The 13,836-nt window shown below is 50.9% G+C and overlaps 6 protein-coding genes across 6 annotated transcripts; 3 read left to right on the forward strand and 3 right to left on the reverse strand.

Moving 5' to 3' along the window:
* Positions 1-511: 511 nt before the first annotated feature.
* Positions 512-997, reverse strand: FVEG_16301 (hypothetical protein; the record flags this gene model as incomplete). The annotated part of the gene is made up of 1 exon (XM_018905552.1): positions 512-997. The coding sequence occupies one exon, from the start codon at positions 995-997 to the stop codon at positions 512-514; it is 486 nt and encodes a 161-aa protein (XP_018754862.1).
* Positions 998-1,416: 419 nt separating this feature from the next.
* On the reverse strand, positions 1,417-3,466 carry FVEG_08367 (D-lactate dehydrogenase (cytochrome); the record flags this gene model as incomplete). The annotated part of the gene is made up of 8 exons (XM_018897258.1): positions 1,417-1,590; positions 1,642-1,814; positions 1,866-2,485; positions 2,538-2,572; positions 2,623-2,719; positions 2,768-2,876; positions 2,926-3,118; positions 3,170-3,466. The coding sequence occupies 8 exons, from the start codon at positions 3,464-3,466 to the stop codon at positions 1,444-1,446; spliced, it is 1,671 nt and encodes a 556-aa protein (XP_018754861.1). The 3' UTR covers positions 1,417-1,443.
* A 338-nt stretch (positions 3,467-3,804) lies between these two features.
* On the forward strand, positions 3,805-6,512 carry FVEG_08366 (hypothetical protein; the record flags this gene model as incomplete). The annotated part of the gene is made up of 5 exons (XM_018897257.1): positions 3,805-4,013; positions 4,083-4,967; positions 5,014-5,636; positions 5,694-5,897; positions 5,947-6,512. The coding sequence occupies 5 exons, from the start codon at positions 3,805-3,807 to the stop codon at positions 6,195-6,197; spliced, it is 2,172 nt and encodes a 723-aa protein (XP_018754860.1). The 3' UTR covers positions 6,198-6,512.
* Positions 6,227-8,722, reverse strand: FVEG_08365 (hypothetical protein; the record flags this gene model as incomplete). Its single annotated transcript, XM_018897256.1, has 1 exon — positions 6,227-8,722. The coding sequence occupies one exon, from the start codon at positions 8,720-8,722 to the stop codon at positions 6,227-6,229; it is 2,496 nt and encodes an 831-aa protein (XP_018754859.1).
* A 479-nt stretch (positions 8,723-9,201) lies between these two features.
* On the forward strand, positions 9,202-10,887 carry FVEG_08364 (hypothetical protein; the record flags this gene model as incomplete). Its single annotated transcript, XM_018897255.1, has 3 exons — positions 9,202-9,457; positions 9,516-9,695; positions 9,746-10,887. The coding sequence occupies 3 exons, from the start codon at positions 9,202-9,204 to the stop codon at positions 10,885-10,887; spliced, it is 1,578 nt and encodes a 525-aa protein (XP_018754858.1).
* Positions 10,888-11,658: 771 nt separating this feature from the next.
* Positions 11,659-13,586, forward strand: FVEG_08363 (MFS transporter, SP family, general alpha glucoside:H+ symporter; the record flags this gene model as incomplete). The annotated part of the gene is made up of 6 exons (XM_018897254.1): positions 11,659-11,874; positions 11,938-12,237; positions 12,293-12,718; positions 12,771-13,233; positions 13,293-13,463; positions 13,522-13,586. 6 exons carry the CDS (start codon positions 11,659-11,661, stop codon positions 13,584-13,586), a joined length of 1,641 nt encoding a protein of 546 aa, XP_018754857.1.
* Positions 13,587-13,836: the final 250 nt, after the last annotated feature.

A 13,836-nucleotide genomic window follows, 5' to 3' on the forward strand; every position in this document is an offset into this window, starting at 1 on the left:
TAAATGAGCATTAATAGAGTAAGTAGGCCCTGTAAAGCGAATATGCAATGCGTAGCCTCAACTGCTCCAAGGACGGATCTGTGTAGTTAATATACGAGGATTTACGATTACGACAAGACTGCTCGGAGCAATTTGTCATATTGCTATTGAATCATCTATAATATGACATCAACTCAAGATTCTTGTTCATGTTCGTCCGATGCTCGACCGAATGACAAAGCAATATCGAAGGATCAAGAGCCAAGATGATTGGTTCTTAAAGTCAAGTAGGCAAGTATTTGCGAGCGTGGACCGATCATAGAGCACATGATTGGCTTGTCATAATAAGGAATGCTTTTCCTCCTCCATTTGCAGTCAAGTCTACGGGTATACCCGTCGCTAAGATACAGCCTCGTATCACATCCAGTCACATAGATCCCCATTCTTTCATCGGAGAGTTCCCTAAGCTTAGGCTAGATTGACCTAAGTATTTCCATCGCTTAGGGTCAAGACCTGAATTCTCTTGGGTTCTTTAAGGATTAACAGCAAGCTTGTCAAAGTGCCACCCTCCACCAGACGAACAAACATTGCTCTGCTGCGAAATCCTCGCAACATTATGATCGCACCCAAACCCCTGCTGACAAGCATAAAAGTCCTGCGCATTACTCCCGCCCGTCCATCTCATGCTCTGAAAGATAACACCATTCGCCAGCGCATTTGTCCACTGGTAATTCTTGCACGGGTCCCAGGTGAGCATGAATGGGTCGTAGATGACATTCTGACAGCCTGTGTCGGAGTACAGGGCGAAGTTGGTGAAGCGGAGGGGAAGTTGGCAAGCTGCTTTTTGGGCGACGTCGGAGGCGGGAGAGGTGGATGCTGAGGATGAGGGGGCTTTGGAAGTGTCGGAGGATGGGGAGAAGGGGAGGGTTTTGACGGTTACTTCGGCGGGGGCCTTTGGTGCTGCGAGGGCGATTGGGGCTGCGAGGAGCAGAAGGCTGATGTCGCGGAGAGAAACCATTGTGTGACGTTGGATAGATTGATGTCTGGTGTAGAATAGTTGATGAAATAGACTCTGATGCCTGGCCTGAATCTGTAAAATACGAGCAAGCTTTTAAGGTTATATATTTAATTCTTTATCTTTTATTTTAAGCTATAGATGCGACTCGGCGTAATTAACTGGAAGTGATAACAGACACTACGGAGTAATAACTCTACTTTAGGGACGGCCCGCTCGAATCGCGGGATCACCGTAAGCGATGCAACACAAAGGTGCCCCGAAAGGTTCTTTGGAGAATAAAATACGACGAATTGGGTTATAAGATGGCCAATGGACACGCCGCTTACTGTCGCCGCTTATGGCTGAGACCTGGTGATTGTCACACCGGGCTTGGCCGCTTATTGTATCGCCGATTATTCGACAAGGTGCAACAAACAGATCAGATCACGATGAAGTCCCTCTATTGTCTAGTCTTTGCGATCGAAGATCTTTCCTGGGTTCATCAACCAAAGCGGATCCAGACTAGTCTTGATAGCTCTCATGACTTGAATCGGCACATCGCCAACCTCCTCCTGAAGAAACTCCTTCTTTCCAAGTCCAACACCATGCTCGCCCTGGGCATTATTGTTAGATATGTCGGTTTGCGGTTGGGTTGCATTGCTTACTGTGCATGTTCCGTCCATCTCAATTGCTCGTGAGACCATTTTGTGAACGCAGTCCTCGACCTCTTTGCGCTGCTTTTCCTCGAACAGGATTGTCTCGTGGAAGTTGCCGTCGCCGATGTGTCCGAGAATACTACCAAATAATCCTAGCTCGACAAGTTCTTTCTTGGAGATGTCTGTGCATGGTTAGTGCCAACCGTAAAGGGAGGAATCACATGCAAACTGACCGATAAGCTCGGATACTCGGGATAGAGGAACAGCGACATCCGTCGACCAAACATGTCCATCCGTCTCGCGAAGTGCCATCATACTCCATAGCGCCTCTTTCCGAGCCGACCACAGAGCCTTCTGCTTATGCGGATCGCTCTCGTACTGGAAACCATTCGCATGATGCTTCTTGGAAATACTCTGGACCTGTGCAATGCTATCCTTGACCAGAGCATCACTACCGCTGAACTTGAAGAACAGCGTCGGCACCTCGTTCCACTTCATAGATGTTGCGCCCATCCTGTTGATGACGCTCATGAGGACTTCATCGAGGATCTCGACGGCGCTGATGGGGACGCCGCGACGGATGACTTCGATGGCCATGGTCGCTGCGGCTTTGACTGAGGGGAATGTTACTACCGCGATACCCGTGTGCTCAGGGATGGGAGCTAGCTTGAGCGTGGCTTCGGTGACGAAACCCAGGGTACCCTCTGATCCCACGAACAACGAGTTGAGGCTGTAGCCTGCTGATGACTTCCTTGGCCGCCTTCTGGTCTTGAGGATGGTGCCGTCGCTTAATACCACTGTGAGGTTGACTACCCAGTCTCTCATGGTGCCGTACTGGACAGCGTTGGTCCCGCTGTTACTCTGTTAGATCTACTCGTTCCTCTGCCCTGTTTTGGAGTACTGACCTGCAGTTTGTCCCAACCATACCACCAATCTGGGCCTGCGACGTATGTCAGAAGAAATATACTCCTATCGAATGGCAGTACTTACAGAAGGACCCGGATCAATGGGGAAGAATAGGCCCGTGTCTTTGATCTTCTCATTCAACTCCATCCATGGAACAGAAGGCTGAACGACAACATTCAGACTGCACAATTAGCATCCTCCTTAACGAATCTTTGATAGTACCACTCACTCGTCGCTGTGAACTTCAAGAATCTGGTTCATGTTGACAAAGTCAACACTCACGCCGCCAAAAGGCGCGGAGAAATGGCCTTCAACACTGGAGCCGCCAGAATAAGGAACTTGCGCTGTTAGTTCTGTTGGCCCCGTGATGCCCTGGGAAATACTTACTCATCGGCACGCGTCTCTTGTGGCAGATCTTTGCAATGGTGGCTACCTCCTCTGTCGTCGTGGGAAACGCGACGGCTACCGGCAGCCGGTCGATATTGATGGTGGACCAGTCTGAGTAACCGTGAGAATGGAGAATCTCGTCTTCTATACTGACTGCATCTTCGCCAAGTGCTTTTCTTATCTCTTCGACTGCCTGGACTCATTGAGTTAGATCCATTTTTCGGTCATCGTCATTGTTTCTTACCAATTCCATTTCTGTTCGGCTTGCATATTGAGATTCATCGTCCTTGTCTGTTTTATGACTGGCTATTGTGTATAGCAGTGTCCCACCTATGGTAGTTGCAGTTGCAGATAGTGCCGAGGCCAGAAATACAGGATTCTTTCGCTGTTCTTGTCTCCGATGCTGATGTTGTTCCTTTGATGCCTTTGTTTGGCTGGCAGTGGCGTTGCTCACAGCGCGTTGCATCAACAGTCCCGGGGTGGAGCGCGGCGTGGGCCTTGTGAGGCTCCTCAACAAAGCATTGAGCGGCGATCTAAGCATGATGAGGTTTTGAGAGAGAAAGTAGTTAGCAAGTATGAGCTGCAGCAATTATCATCCACCAGGCCTCTCTCTCTTGAATGCTCTGGATTCTTCAACAAAAAATATCCTCCAAGCCGACATTGCCTCCCGGGTAAATTCCCCACGCGATAGCGTACTACGTTAACTAACCCATATGTGGATAGTGCCCTATACGGATACTTCCCGTTTCTCATTCCTTTCTACCCGAGAAACGCCGGGTACAGCCCGTGAAAAGGCCAGGCCTCTCCCCCTCAATCTCGGCATCAAACTTGATCCCCCCCGCGCTCTTTTTTTCTCTGCTCTTTAGTTTGTTTTCCGCAATGGACACTCCACAAGCACAGGAGGAAGCAGGGTCCCGTCCAACGAAACGGAAGAGAGTCGCTTTGGCATGTGACACGTGCCGGGAGCGAAAAATCAAGTGCGATGGATCCAAGCCTGTCTGTAACCCCTGCAGGAAGAGAGGCGAACCGGCTGCGCGATGCGTCTACACTGTCATCGCTGGCACGGCCAAGCAGCTCAGCGAGCAAGAGTAGGTACCAAATCCGTCGTAGGGTGTCCAATGTATATTTATCTTTTCTCTTTTCTCTTTTCCCTCCAGGTATATCACGTCTCTGCAGAAACAAGTGCAGGACATGCAATTGGTGATCGACCAGCTTCGCCAAGAGGCACAAGCAGCACAAGTCACACCCAAGAGCCCCAGGGACAGAGAGAGACCCTCGGGCAGTATCCATGCGGCGGCGGCGGCGGCAGCTGCAGGCGGTCCAAGTCCCGTGAGCACAATGGGCGCTACGACCCTCACCCTGAACCCTCAAGAGGATGAATTCTTCGGCCAATCTTCGGTCCACTCGCTTCTCCGCGAAGTTCCCCATGCCAAACGTCACCGGCCAACGGCCCCACTGCGGAACCGGCACCAGAGCTCCGCGACGTCATCGTCACTGCTCACGGCCGAGTTTGCTTTACCACCAAGACAGATAGCAGACAAGTTTCTGAATCTGTACTTTGATAGTGTGCATATATTTTATCCCTGGACGCATTCTACATGGTTTAGGAAGCGGTACGAGGCGCTATGGACGTCGACGGGCTATTCGGGGGTCGAGACGGGCGAGGCCGGCGATATTGGCGTGGGAGGTGACCAGTGCCCTGAAGCTTCCTTCTTCTGCGCTCTGAATACCATGTTGGCTTGGGCTGGGAGTTTCAGATCGCGAGAAGAGTCGGTCTCGGCGATGTTTAGCTCAAGGATGAGAAGTTTGCTGCAGATGGACATTCTTGACAAAGGGGACTTGTCGCATGTGCAGGCGCTGCTGCTGGCGGGACACTATGCGCTTTCGAGCGAGTATCCGATTCGGTGCTATAATATCATCGGTCTTGCTTGTCGGATAGCCGTTGGGCTGGGGTTGCATACGGAGAGACATGCTGATCAGCGATCTGTTATGGAGAATGAAGTGCGGCGGAGAGTTTGGTATGGATGTCTACAGATGGAGATGTAAGTCGCTTTGATGAGGGTATTGATATATACTGACAAGGATTAGGACGGTCTGTATGACCTTGGGAAGACCGCCAGTCCTGCAAATGACAGACGACGTCCTAGTGCCCGCCGCAGTCGACGACGAATTCATCTGCCCAAGCACCACCTCCTGCATGCAACCCGAAGGAATAGTATCACAAAACCTCTTCGTCGTAGAAAACATACGGCTAGCCAAGATCCTTGGCAAGATCCTATCATCCATCTACTGGCCAAGCTCATCCTCCGATTTTAGCGCCCTCGTTCGTCTAGATGATCTCCTCGAAGACTTCAAGACCTCTTTAGTCCCCCATCTGAAATGGTGGGACAACGATAGGGTTCCAACACAAGGGGCGAGGGGGCACATCATAAAACGCCAGAGAAATGTCCTGCAGGCGAGGTTTCTTCATCTCAGGATTCTCTTGTACAGACCAAGCTTCAGCGCCTTCTGTGCTGCTGCGAGGCGCTCACGACAACGACGCGGTACGGGCTCTGGAACGGATGAGGCGGCTGCCGAGGCAAATACTCTGCAGGGTGCTTTTCAGGCTCAGTGCGCTACGACTTGTGTTCAGGTGGCGTACGAGCTATCGGCGTCCCTGCTGGCTGCTAGAAAAGTCGAAGCGACGGGTGCATGGTGGTTCAGTCTATTCTGTAAGTTGACTCTCAACGGTTCCCATACAAAGATTGCTAACACTTTAACTCTCTTAGACCTCATGACGTGCGGTGGCATAATGATTCTGGGCGAGTGTGCGCAGGCTGGAGGGAGTAAGCACTTTAACCAGCAGCAGCTCGACGCGACGTGGGAGAACACCACGGTGCTTCTGCGAGTCCTTGGTAGAGAGAATGCCCGGGCGAGAGGGTATCTAGATCATTTACTTGTTCTAAAGGAGCAAGCGCGGTCTGCATACTTCTGTAAGTTAGGGGTTTACTTAATGTCACTAACGCGCTAACGCTTTTCTAGCAATACGCAACTCGGTAGTCCCATCCCGGGTGGCATCTCGAAGACCATCCGTCAGTCTCGAGGGACAACCTGGTGAGAACGAAGATCAGGTAGTCCCTGTAACCACGGATGGAAAGGACGAACAGGTCGATTTCATGGCATCTTTGTTTCAGGATAACTGGGACTGGAGTCTTGATGGCGGTATGCCAACGTATGGTGGTCTTGGATTTGGGGACGAGTTCATATTTCCTCCATCTAGTTGGCCAGCTTAATTACTACCAGTGAAGGAAACCTAACCACCTTACAGCCCCGTCCAGTATTGCGTTTGGGGATTTGTTACCCTGACCTTCTGGAGTGTCTCCGCGGAGCTGAAGCAGGCATGCAAAAGAAACTCGCCCTGGGGTATCTTCCACTTATCCACTTTGGCATCAAAGTAGCTAAAAGCGTACTTGTCTAGCTTGAACGTGACCTTCTCTGTCTTCCCAGCCGAGATAAACACCTTGCTGTACGATCGGAGATCCTTGACGGGTCGTGCATTCCCATCGCATGGTGGGGGAGTCACATACAATTGAACCACTTGCTTACCATCCCTCGTCCCCGTGTTCTTCACTTCCAAAACAAGTGAAGTCTCCACTGTCTCCGGGCTACCGAACTTGGAGTCCATACTAACCTGTCCAGCCACCTCAAACGTCGTGTAGGAAAGACCCTCTCCAAAGTGAAACTGAGGGTCTGGGGCATCCTTATCATCGTAAAAGCGGTACCCAACCTTCAGACGCTCCTCATAATTAAGCTCCAAGCTATCATCACAGGGGAAGTTTCCGTAAGCTGGGTTATCCTCATTTCTCTTGGGCCATGACATTGGCAGTCCACCCGAGGGGTTCACCTGACCGAGCAGAACGCGGGCGATGGCATGGCCGCACTCTTGACCCGCGAACCAGGCTTGGAGAAAGCAGGGAACTTGATCGATGAAAGGAGATACTGTAACGGGAGAGCCGGAGAGATTGACCACGACGGTGCGAGGATTGCGCGCTGCCACTGCGCTGATTAGGGTGTACTGATCAGATGTCAAATCCATCGTATCGCGATCATAACCCTCAGACTCAAGTTCATTCGTCGTGCCGACAAAAACAACCGCCACGTCAGAAGATGCAGCGATCTCTGCAGCGTGCGTTATAGCAGCAGGAATGTCGACGTACTCCATGAAGCGAAGACTAGCGCCTTGAAACATGGTTCCTCCAATCTTGGAGAGAACCTCTGGATCAGTCGCCCAAGAGTGCAGCTCGATCCCGTATTCCTGACCAGCTGTCATGTCAAGGGTGAAGCGTCGCTCAATCTTGGCCTTGTAAAAGTAGAAGGACTCTGGAAGTAGGACAGGTTCCTGTGGACGGTGGAAGACCTTTTCGCCGTTGACAAATACATCTGCCTTTCCAGTTGTGATGACGGAAAATACATGACTCCCGCTTGTCGTTGGGCGCAGCGTAAAGGAAATGCTAGTGGAGTACTCCTTGTTGAGATACGTAGGCCAGGCTTCCTTGATCATGTACTCGGGCAACGCGATGGTCTGCTCATGAGCGACGTTCTCACCGACAACCGAGCTATTAAACCAGCGCAGCTGAACAGGCGAAATGGTCTCTGGTTCTGCGTGGGGCAGAGCACCAAAGACGGGAACGCCGGGTGCATGACGGAAGTCGACGCCTTGAGCTTTGAGGCCCTCGAGAGGCGAGATGACGTGCTGAGCCAAGACCTTTGCGCTGCCTCCGCCGCCGATACTGGGATGAAGAGCATGATGACCTATAACAGCCACTGAAGCCTTTGGAGGTAGTGGTAAGATGTTGTCGTCGTTCTTGAGAAGGACCATTCCGTCCGCTGCGATGGAAGTGATGAACTCGAGTGTCTCTGGGTCTTCCACAGATCGCTCCGGCTTCTCAACTGGGTCTTCAAAGCGGCCAGTCTTTTGCGCGAGCTCAATGACCCTACCGACACTCTTACCCAGAGTCTCGGTGGTCACATCGCCAGCTTCAATCTCTTTCAGAAGCTTGTGGCCTCGCCATCTCGTCGGACCTGGCATTTCGAGATCCAGGCCAGAGTTGAGTGCCTGAGCAGTTGAGTACGTCCCCATCCAATCTGAAACAACAAGTCCTGAGAAACCCCACTCTTTGCGCAGCACTTCCTCCAATAGCCAGTGATCTTCCGCACAATACACTCTGTTGAGGCGGTTGTACGAGGTCATGAAACACCAGGGATCTGAATCACGCATCACCAGTTGAAAGGGGAGCATGTAAATCTCCCGCAAGGTCTGACAATCAATGTTAGACGTCATCTTGGTCCTCGACTTTTCAGATTCATTGGCGACGAAGTGCTTCGGCGTAGCTGCTATGCCTTCACTCTGACAGCCTCTCACAAACGCCGATGCCAAAGTCCCAATGACGTACGGATCCTCAGAGTAAGTCTCGTAGTTTCTCCCGCCGAGCGGAGACCTGATGATGTTCATAGTTGGCGCGAGAAGAACATTGGCAGATTTTGTTTTGGTCTCTTTCGCGATCTCTTTGCCAAGTTGGTATGCGTGATCTTGGTCGAAAGTTGCGCCGACGGCGGTTGAGCAGGGGAAGCAAGCTGCCGTGATACCGCTTACGTAGCTCTCGCCCCGAGCGCCGTTGGGACCATCGGACATCTTGATATGGGGAATGAAGAGATCATCTCGCTTGATGGTTGGTGTGCGCCACCAGTCAACGGCTGCCAAAAGACTCACTTTCTCTTCTGTTGTGAGCTTGGAGATGAGATCGTTGGTGGGTGTCATGATGGGAATACTGCCGGTCTGGTTAGGTAATGACCAGTATGACAGGCATTGGTGTAATAAAAGGGAATAGGCTTAGTTAGGTAGGGCTCGGTTTGGTAGCGCAGGTTTCTTTTTGGCTTGAGGGGAAGTTTGCTCGCACGGGAAGCTTCCGTTACTCGAGTCATGTTAACAACGGGTATCACCCGAAAACTCGCTCTCCTCCAAGGTTTCGCTTCGGGGCTGTGGAGCTGACGTGACATTAGATCCAGCCCCGTGGGGTCGTTGACTTTTGTTTTCTCGAGGACCCCGCAATATAGCACGGGTTGCCAATTCCCAGGGGCCCATGATGTTGGTTATGCGGAGTAACGAACGGACGGTGAGCGAGCAAGGAGGTATGTATATTAAAGGTCAAGGTGTTGCACATCATCAGCCTCGAGTATCATCACTCCCTCCACCAAACACTACCCACCTTCTTTCATTGACTCCAAGGCGATCACAACATGGGCAAGAATAGTCTGGAGGGCAAAACCGACGTGGCCATGGCTGAAGATGCCGGCCATGTCGTCGACGAGCAGGTCCTTGATCTCGACCAGAGAATCCAGGACCTCGTTGCCGTCGCGCCTCCATTCTACCAGAACAAGAACCTCTTTCGTATCTATCTAATGATCATCCCAACTTGCCTGGCAGCTGCCATCACTTTGGGATTCGATGCGAGTATGATGTCTGGTCTTCAAGCTGTACCTTCTTGGGATAACTGTAAGTGCGCTCTTGTTTCAAGCCTCGTCTTGAACTTGTTACTGACAACAGCTCTTAGACTTTGATAAACCTCGTGGTGCACTCCTTGGTATCATGTCTGCTATCCTCCCTCTTGGATGCGTTGTCGCGACCCCCTTTATCAGCTTGGTCGGTGATCGCTATGGACGACGAATGGGTATCTTTGTTGGCGCTGTCATCATGATCATCGGTGCAGCCATCCAAGGTGCCGCTATTCACTGTAAGTAATCCTCATATCACCACACAATTCATCCATCTAACCCTGTCTAGTCGCCATGTTCCTCATCTCCCGCTTCATTATCGGTTTCGGTCTCGTCTTCGCAAACGCCTACGCCCCCATGCTCATTGGAGAACTCGCCCACCCGAAAGAACGACAGGTCATCACATCTCTATATCAGACATCTTGGTACATCGGTGCTATCCTTGCTGCTTGGGTCACCTTTGGAACCTTTAGCATCAAGAGCGAGTGGGCATGGAGAATCCCATCTCTTCTGCAGGCTGCCCCAGCTCTGCTTCCCATCTCATGCGTCTTTCTCCTTCCCGAGTCACCTCGTTGGCTCATCGCCAATGGGCGCAGCGAAGAAGCCAGGCAGGTGTTGGTGAAGTACCATGCCAACGACAATGAGGACGATGAACTTGTCAAGCTTGAGTTTATCCAGATGCGAAATGTCATTGAAGCTGAGGTCAGCAATGAGACAGGTTGGAAGGATCTCTTGACATCGCCTGGCAACCGGAAGCGAGTCTTTATCCTGGTCTGTCTTGGCTGCTTCAGTCAGTGGTCTGGCAACGGTCTTGTTTCCTACTACCTTGTTCGTGTGCTCGAAACCGTTGGTGTCAGCGACGCTCGGGAGCGTAACATTCTCAACGGCTGCCTCATGATCTTCAACTGGCTCACCTCAGTAGCCTCAGCCTTCCTGACCGCTCACATGAAGCGCCGAACTCAATTCCTCATTTCTGTGGGAGGCATGCTCGGCATTTTCGCTTCTCAGACCCTTTGCGCTGGTCTCTTCAACGAGGATCACAACAAGGCCGCAGGAACAGCCGTCATCGCTATGCTCTTCCTCTTCTACTTCTTCTACAATTTGGCCTTCAACGCTCTGCTCTACTCGTATCCCGTCGAGATCCTTCCCTATCCCATTCGTGCCAAGGGTTTCTCGCTCCTCATGTTCTTCGGAAAGGCGAGTAACTTTATCAACACCATGGTCAACCCCATCGGTCTTCAAGCGCTGGCTTGGAAGTTTTACTTTGTCTATGTCGCCTGGCTTGCTATCGAGCTTGCTGTGGTTTGGAAGTTCTTTGTCGAGACAAAGGGCCCAAGTCTCGAGGCTATCGCTGCTATCTTCGACGGTCATACCACGGCGGTTGAGCATGACTCGCAGGACTTCGAGAAGAAGAAATTAGAGGAGGATTAGGCTCTTTGATACTAAGTAATTGGATATATTCTATCCCGACATAGTATAGTCGCAGTGCCATCAAGGCTGCACGTTGTACAATTATGAACTCTTTTCTGACCTGAATATTAAGACTTTCTGCACAATTTGTGACGCACCCGACGTTTTCCGATGCCGTTTCTTACCCTGTTGACAAGATCTATAGGCTTCTCATTTGATCAGAACAACCAAGGCAAGGTGGCGACAGTTGCCCAGGCATCTGGTGGTGAGGATGTTAATCTAGTAGCGCAGGTTGCAGCATTACTCAATATTACAGAAGTAGTATGACTTACGTAGCTCGCAATACCTCATCTGATGCGGCTCAACAAAACTGCTTAAACAATCTACAATTATCGGTCACAAGGAGACGCGTCTCCGGTGGGATGACCATCGTGAAATAAAGTTCGCGGTGGGATAGCCTGTCACGTCCAAATTCCCGGTGGGATGGTTAACGAGGCTTGGTCTCAGAAAGACGCCAATTGGTTCTGCTAACATGATACCCTGTTTCTTCAGCAGTCGTGGCACCATATTCTGTCAAATGGGGTCCAGGCCTGGTGCTTCTCCGCACTACGTACTTTGGGGTCAAAGCAGAGTTCAGTTCCCCATGGGGTTGACACCGACAGGAACATAACTTATAAGGAAGATGCCGACCCCTCATGCTGAGCACAGAAGATCAGCAACAGGCATTCTCGACATTGACAGATCTCCAGCAGCGGTAGATTATCTATTCATTGTCAACTTCACGCCGCAGCCATGGTTGCCGACAACATCGTCGTGAACAAGCACACGCTTGAGGGTCTTGACCTCGGCGATCCTCACACCATCGAGCTCATTCAACGCGCTCAAGATGGAAACGCCGCCGACAGAGATCTCACCATTCGCCAAGCTCTCAAGAAGTACAGAAAAGCTGTACTATGGTCGCTAGTTCTATCAATCAGTCTGGTCATGGAAGGCTACGACTTGGTCATGGTATGTATCGTATCCCCAATTGGAACCCTCTCTCTACCTCTAGCTAACCTTTATCTCTGACAGCTCGGATCCTTCTACGGTCTAACTCAGTTCCAAGACCACTTCGGCGAGTACAGCGCCAAAGAGGGCAAGAAGGTCATTTCACCAGCTTGGCAATCCGGTCTCTCCAACTCGTCGCAGGTTGGACAGTTGGCTGGTCTTTTGATCAATGCTTGGGCGCAAGATAAATTCGGTGCTCGGACTACAATGATGGTCTTCATGGCGTATCTTGTCGGTACCATCTTCATCCTCGCCTTTGCACCATCCCTATCTGTTCTGGCATTTGGTGAGGCGCTTTGTGGTGTTGCTTGGGGTGTTTTTCAGGTAGGTAACATTGACCTTGACTACATGAAGCTATGCTGACGGACTCCGGCGTCAGACTCTGTCTACTACATACGCTTGCGAAGTCGTCCCCACGATCCTCCGTCCATACGTCACAGCCTGGGTCTGCATGTGCTGGGGTCTCGGTATCCTCATTTCATCAGGCGTCGTCCGTGCATGCCTAAACATCGAGGGTAACTTGGCCTGGAAGTTGCCCTTCTACCTCCAATGGGTTTGGCCAGTACCGTTATTCTTCGTCGCGTACTTTGCCCCCGAATCTCCATGGAACGCCGTCCGTCGCGGTAAGCTCGAGCTCGCTAAGACGTCCCTACGACGACTTGCATCAGACGATGGAGACAGAGAGGGAGAGATCGAGGCGAGCTTGGCGTACATCCAGCATACCACTGCTTTGGAAAAGGCTGAGACTGGTGGAGCTTCTATTCTTGAGTGCTTCAAGGGTACCAACTTGCGTCGCACTGAAATTGTAAGACCGCTCCTTGTGACTTCTTTATCACTTCGCTCTAACTCTTGCCTAGAACTGCGTTGTCTGGGCAGCCCAGATCCTCTGTGGAAACGCCATTCTCGGCTTCGTCGTCGTCTTCCTCCAAGCCGCTGGCTGGTCCCAGGTCCAGTCATTCAACCTCAACATCTCCCTCTCAGCATGCTACATCATCGGCGGCATGATCTGTTGGGTTCTCTTCCCTCGATTCGGTCGCGCTACTATTTACATGAGTGGCCTTGTGTTTATGTTCTGTTGCCTTATTGCCATTGGAGCACTCGGGTGGTCTACCAGCAAAGACGCTTATCTTGCTGTTGGCCTGCTGTTTGTGGTGTCGACTCTTTGCAATATGATTACCATTGGGCCGGTGTGTTATCCTATTGTCGCTGAGACTCCTTCGGGACGGCTTAGGTATAAGACGATTGTTATCGGTCGGTTCGTTTATAACCTTACTGCCATCTTCAACAACTCTGTTACGCCAAGGATGATTTCGGCATCTGGTAAGGCCATCTCTGAGGGAAGGCGATGTTTATATGAGAGAAGCTAACTCAAAGTCCAGGCTGGGGCTGGGGTGCAAAGACAGGTCTTTTCTACGCAGGAACGAATGCACTTTGTCTCCTCTGGTGCTGGTTCCGTCTTCCAGAGACAAAGGACCGTACCTTTGGTGAGATCGACATTCTCTTTGAGAACCGTGTACCAGCTAGAAAGTTCAAGTACACCAAAGCCGACCGTAAGTATTCGCTCCTGGTCAATTCTTTCTGGACCGGGCTTACTAATGTTGCCGTTAGAATTCGCACTCGAGAGCGACTATGTATCGGAAAAGGTTGGACCAGCTGTGGACCACAAGGATTAAACCAGTCGCTATCTCATGACGAGAATAGTCATTAAAATGATGGATTGGGATTATTAGCAGTGTAGCCTGTCTATATTAGGTGTCTACATCATATCAGAATGCTTGTAGTTGGATGTTGTACTGAGATACCTCGATCAAATTGATGCTTATAATCATGAACATTTAGTAGTCATTCATCATCACGTTATTTGGACCACTTTGATTAAAATGCTGTCATAAAGCTCGGCTGTATCGATGCCTAAGAAAGCGA

Source organism: Fusarium verticillioides, chromosome 10 (genome assembly GCF_000149555.1).
Source record: "Fusarium verticillioides 7600 chromosome 10, whole genome shotgun sequence".
In the NCBI taxonomy this organism is placed as follows: domain Eukaryota; kingdom Fungi; phylum Ascomycota; class Sordariomycetes; order Hypocreales; family Nectriaceae; genus Fusarium; species Fusarium verticillioides.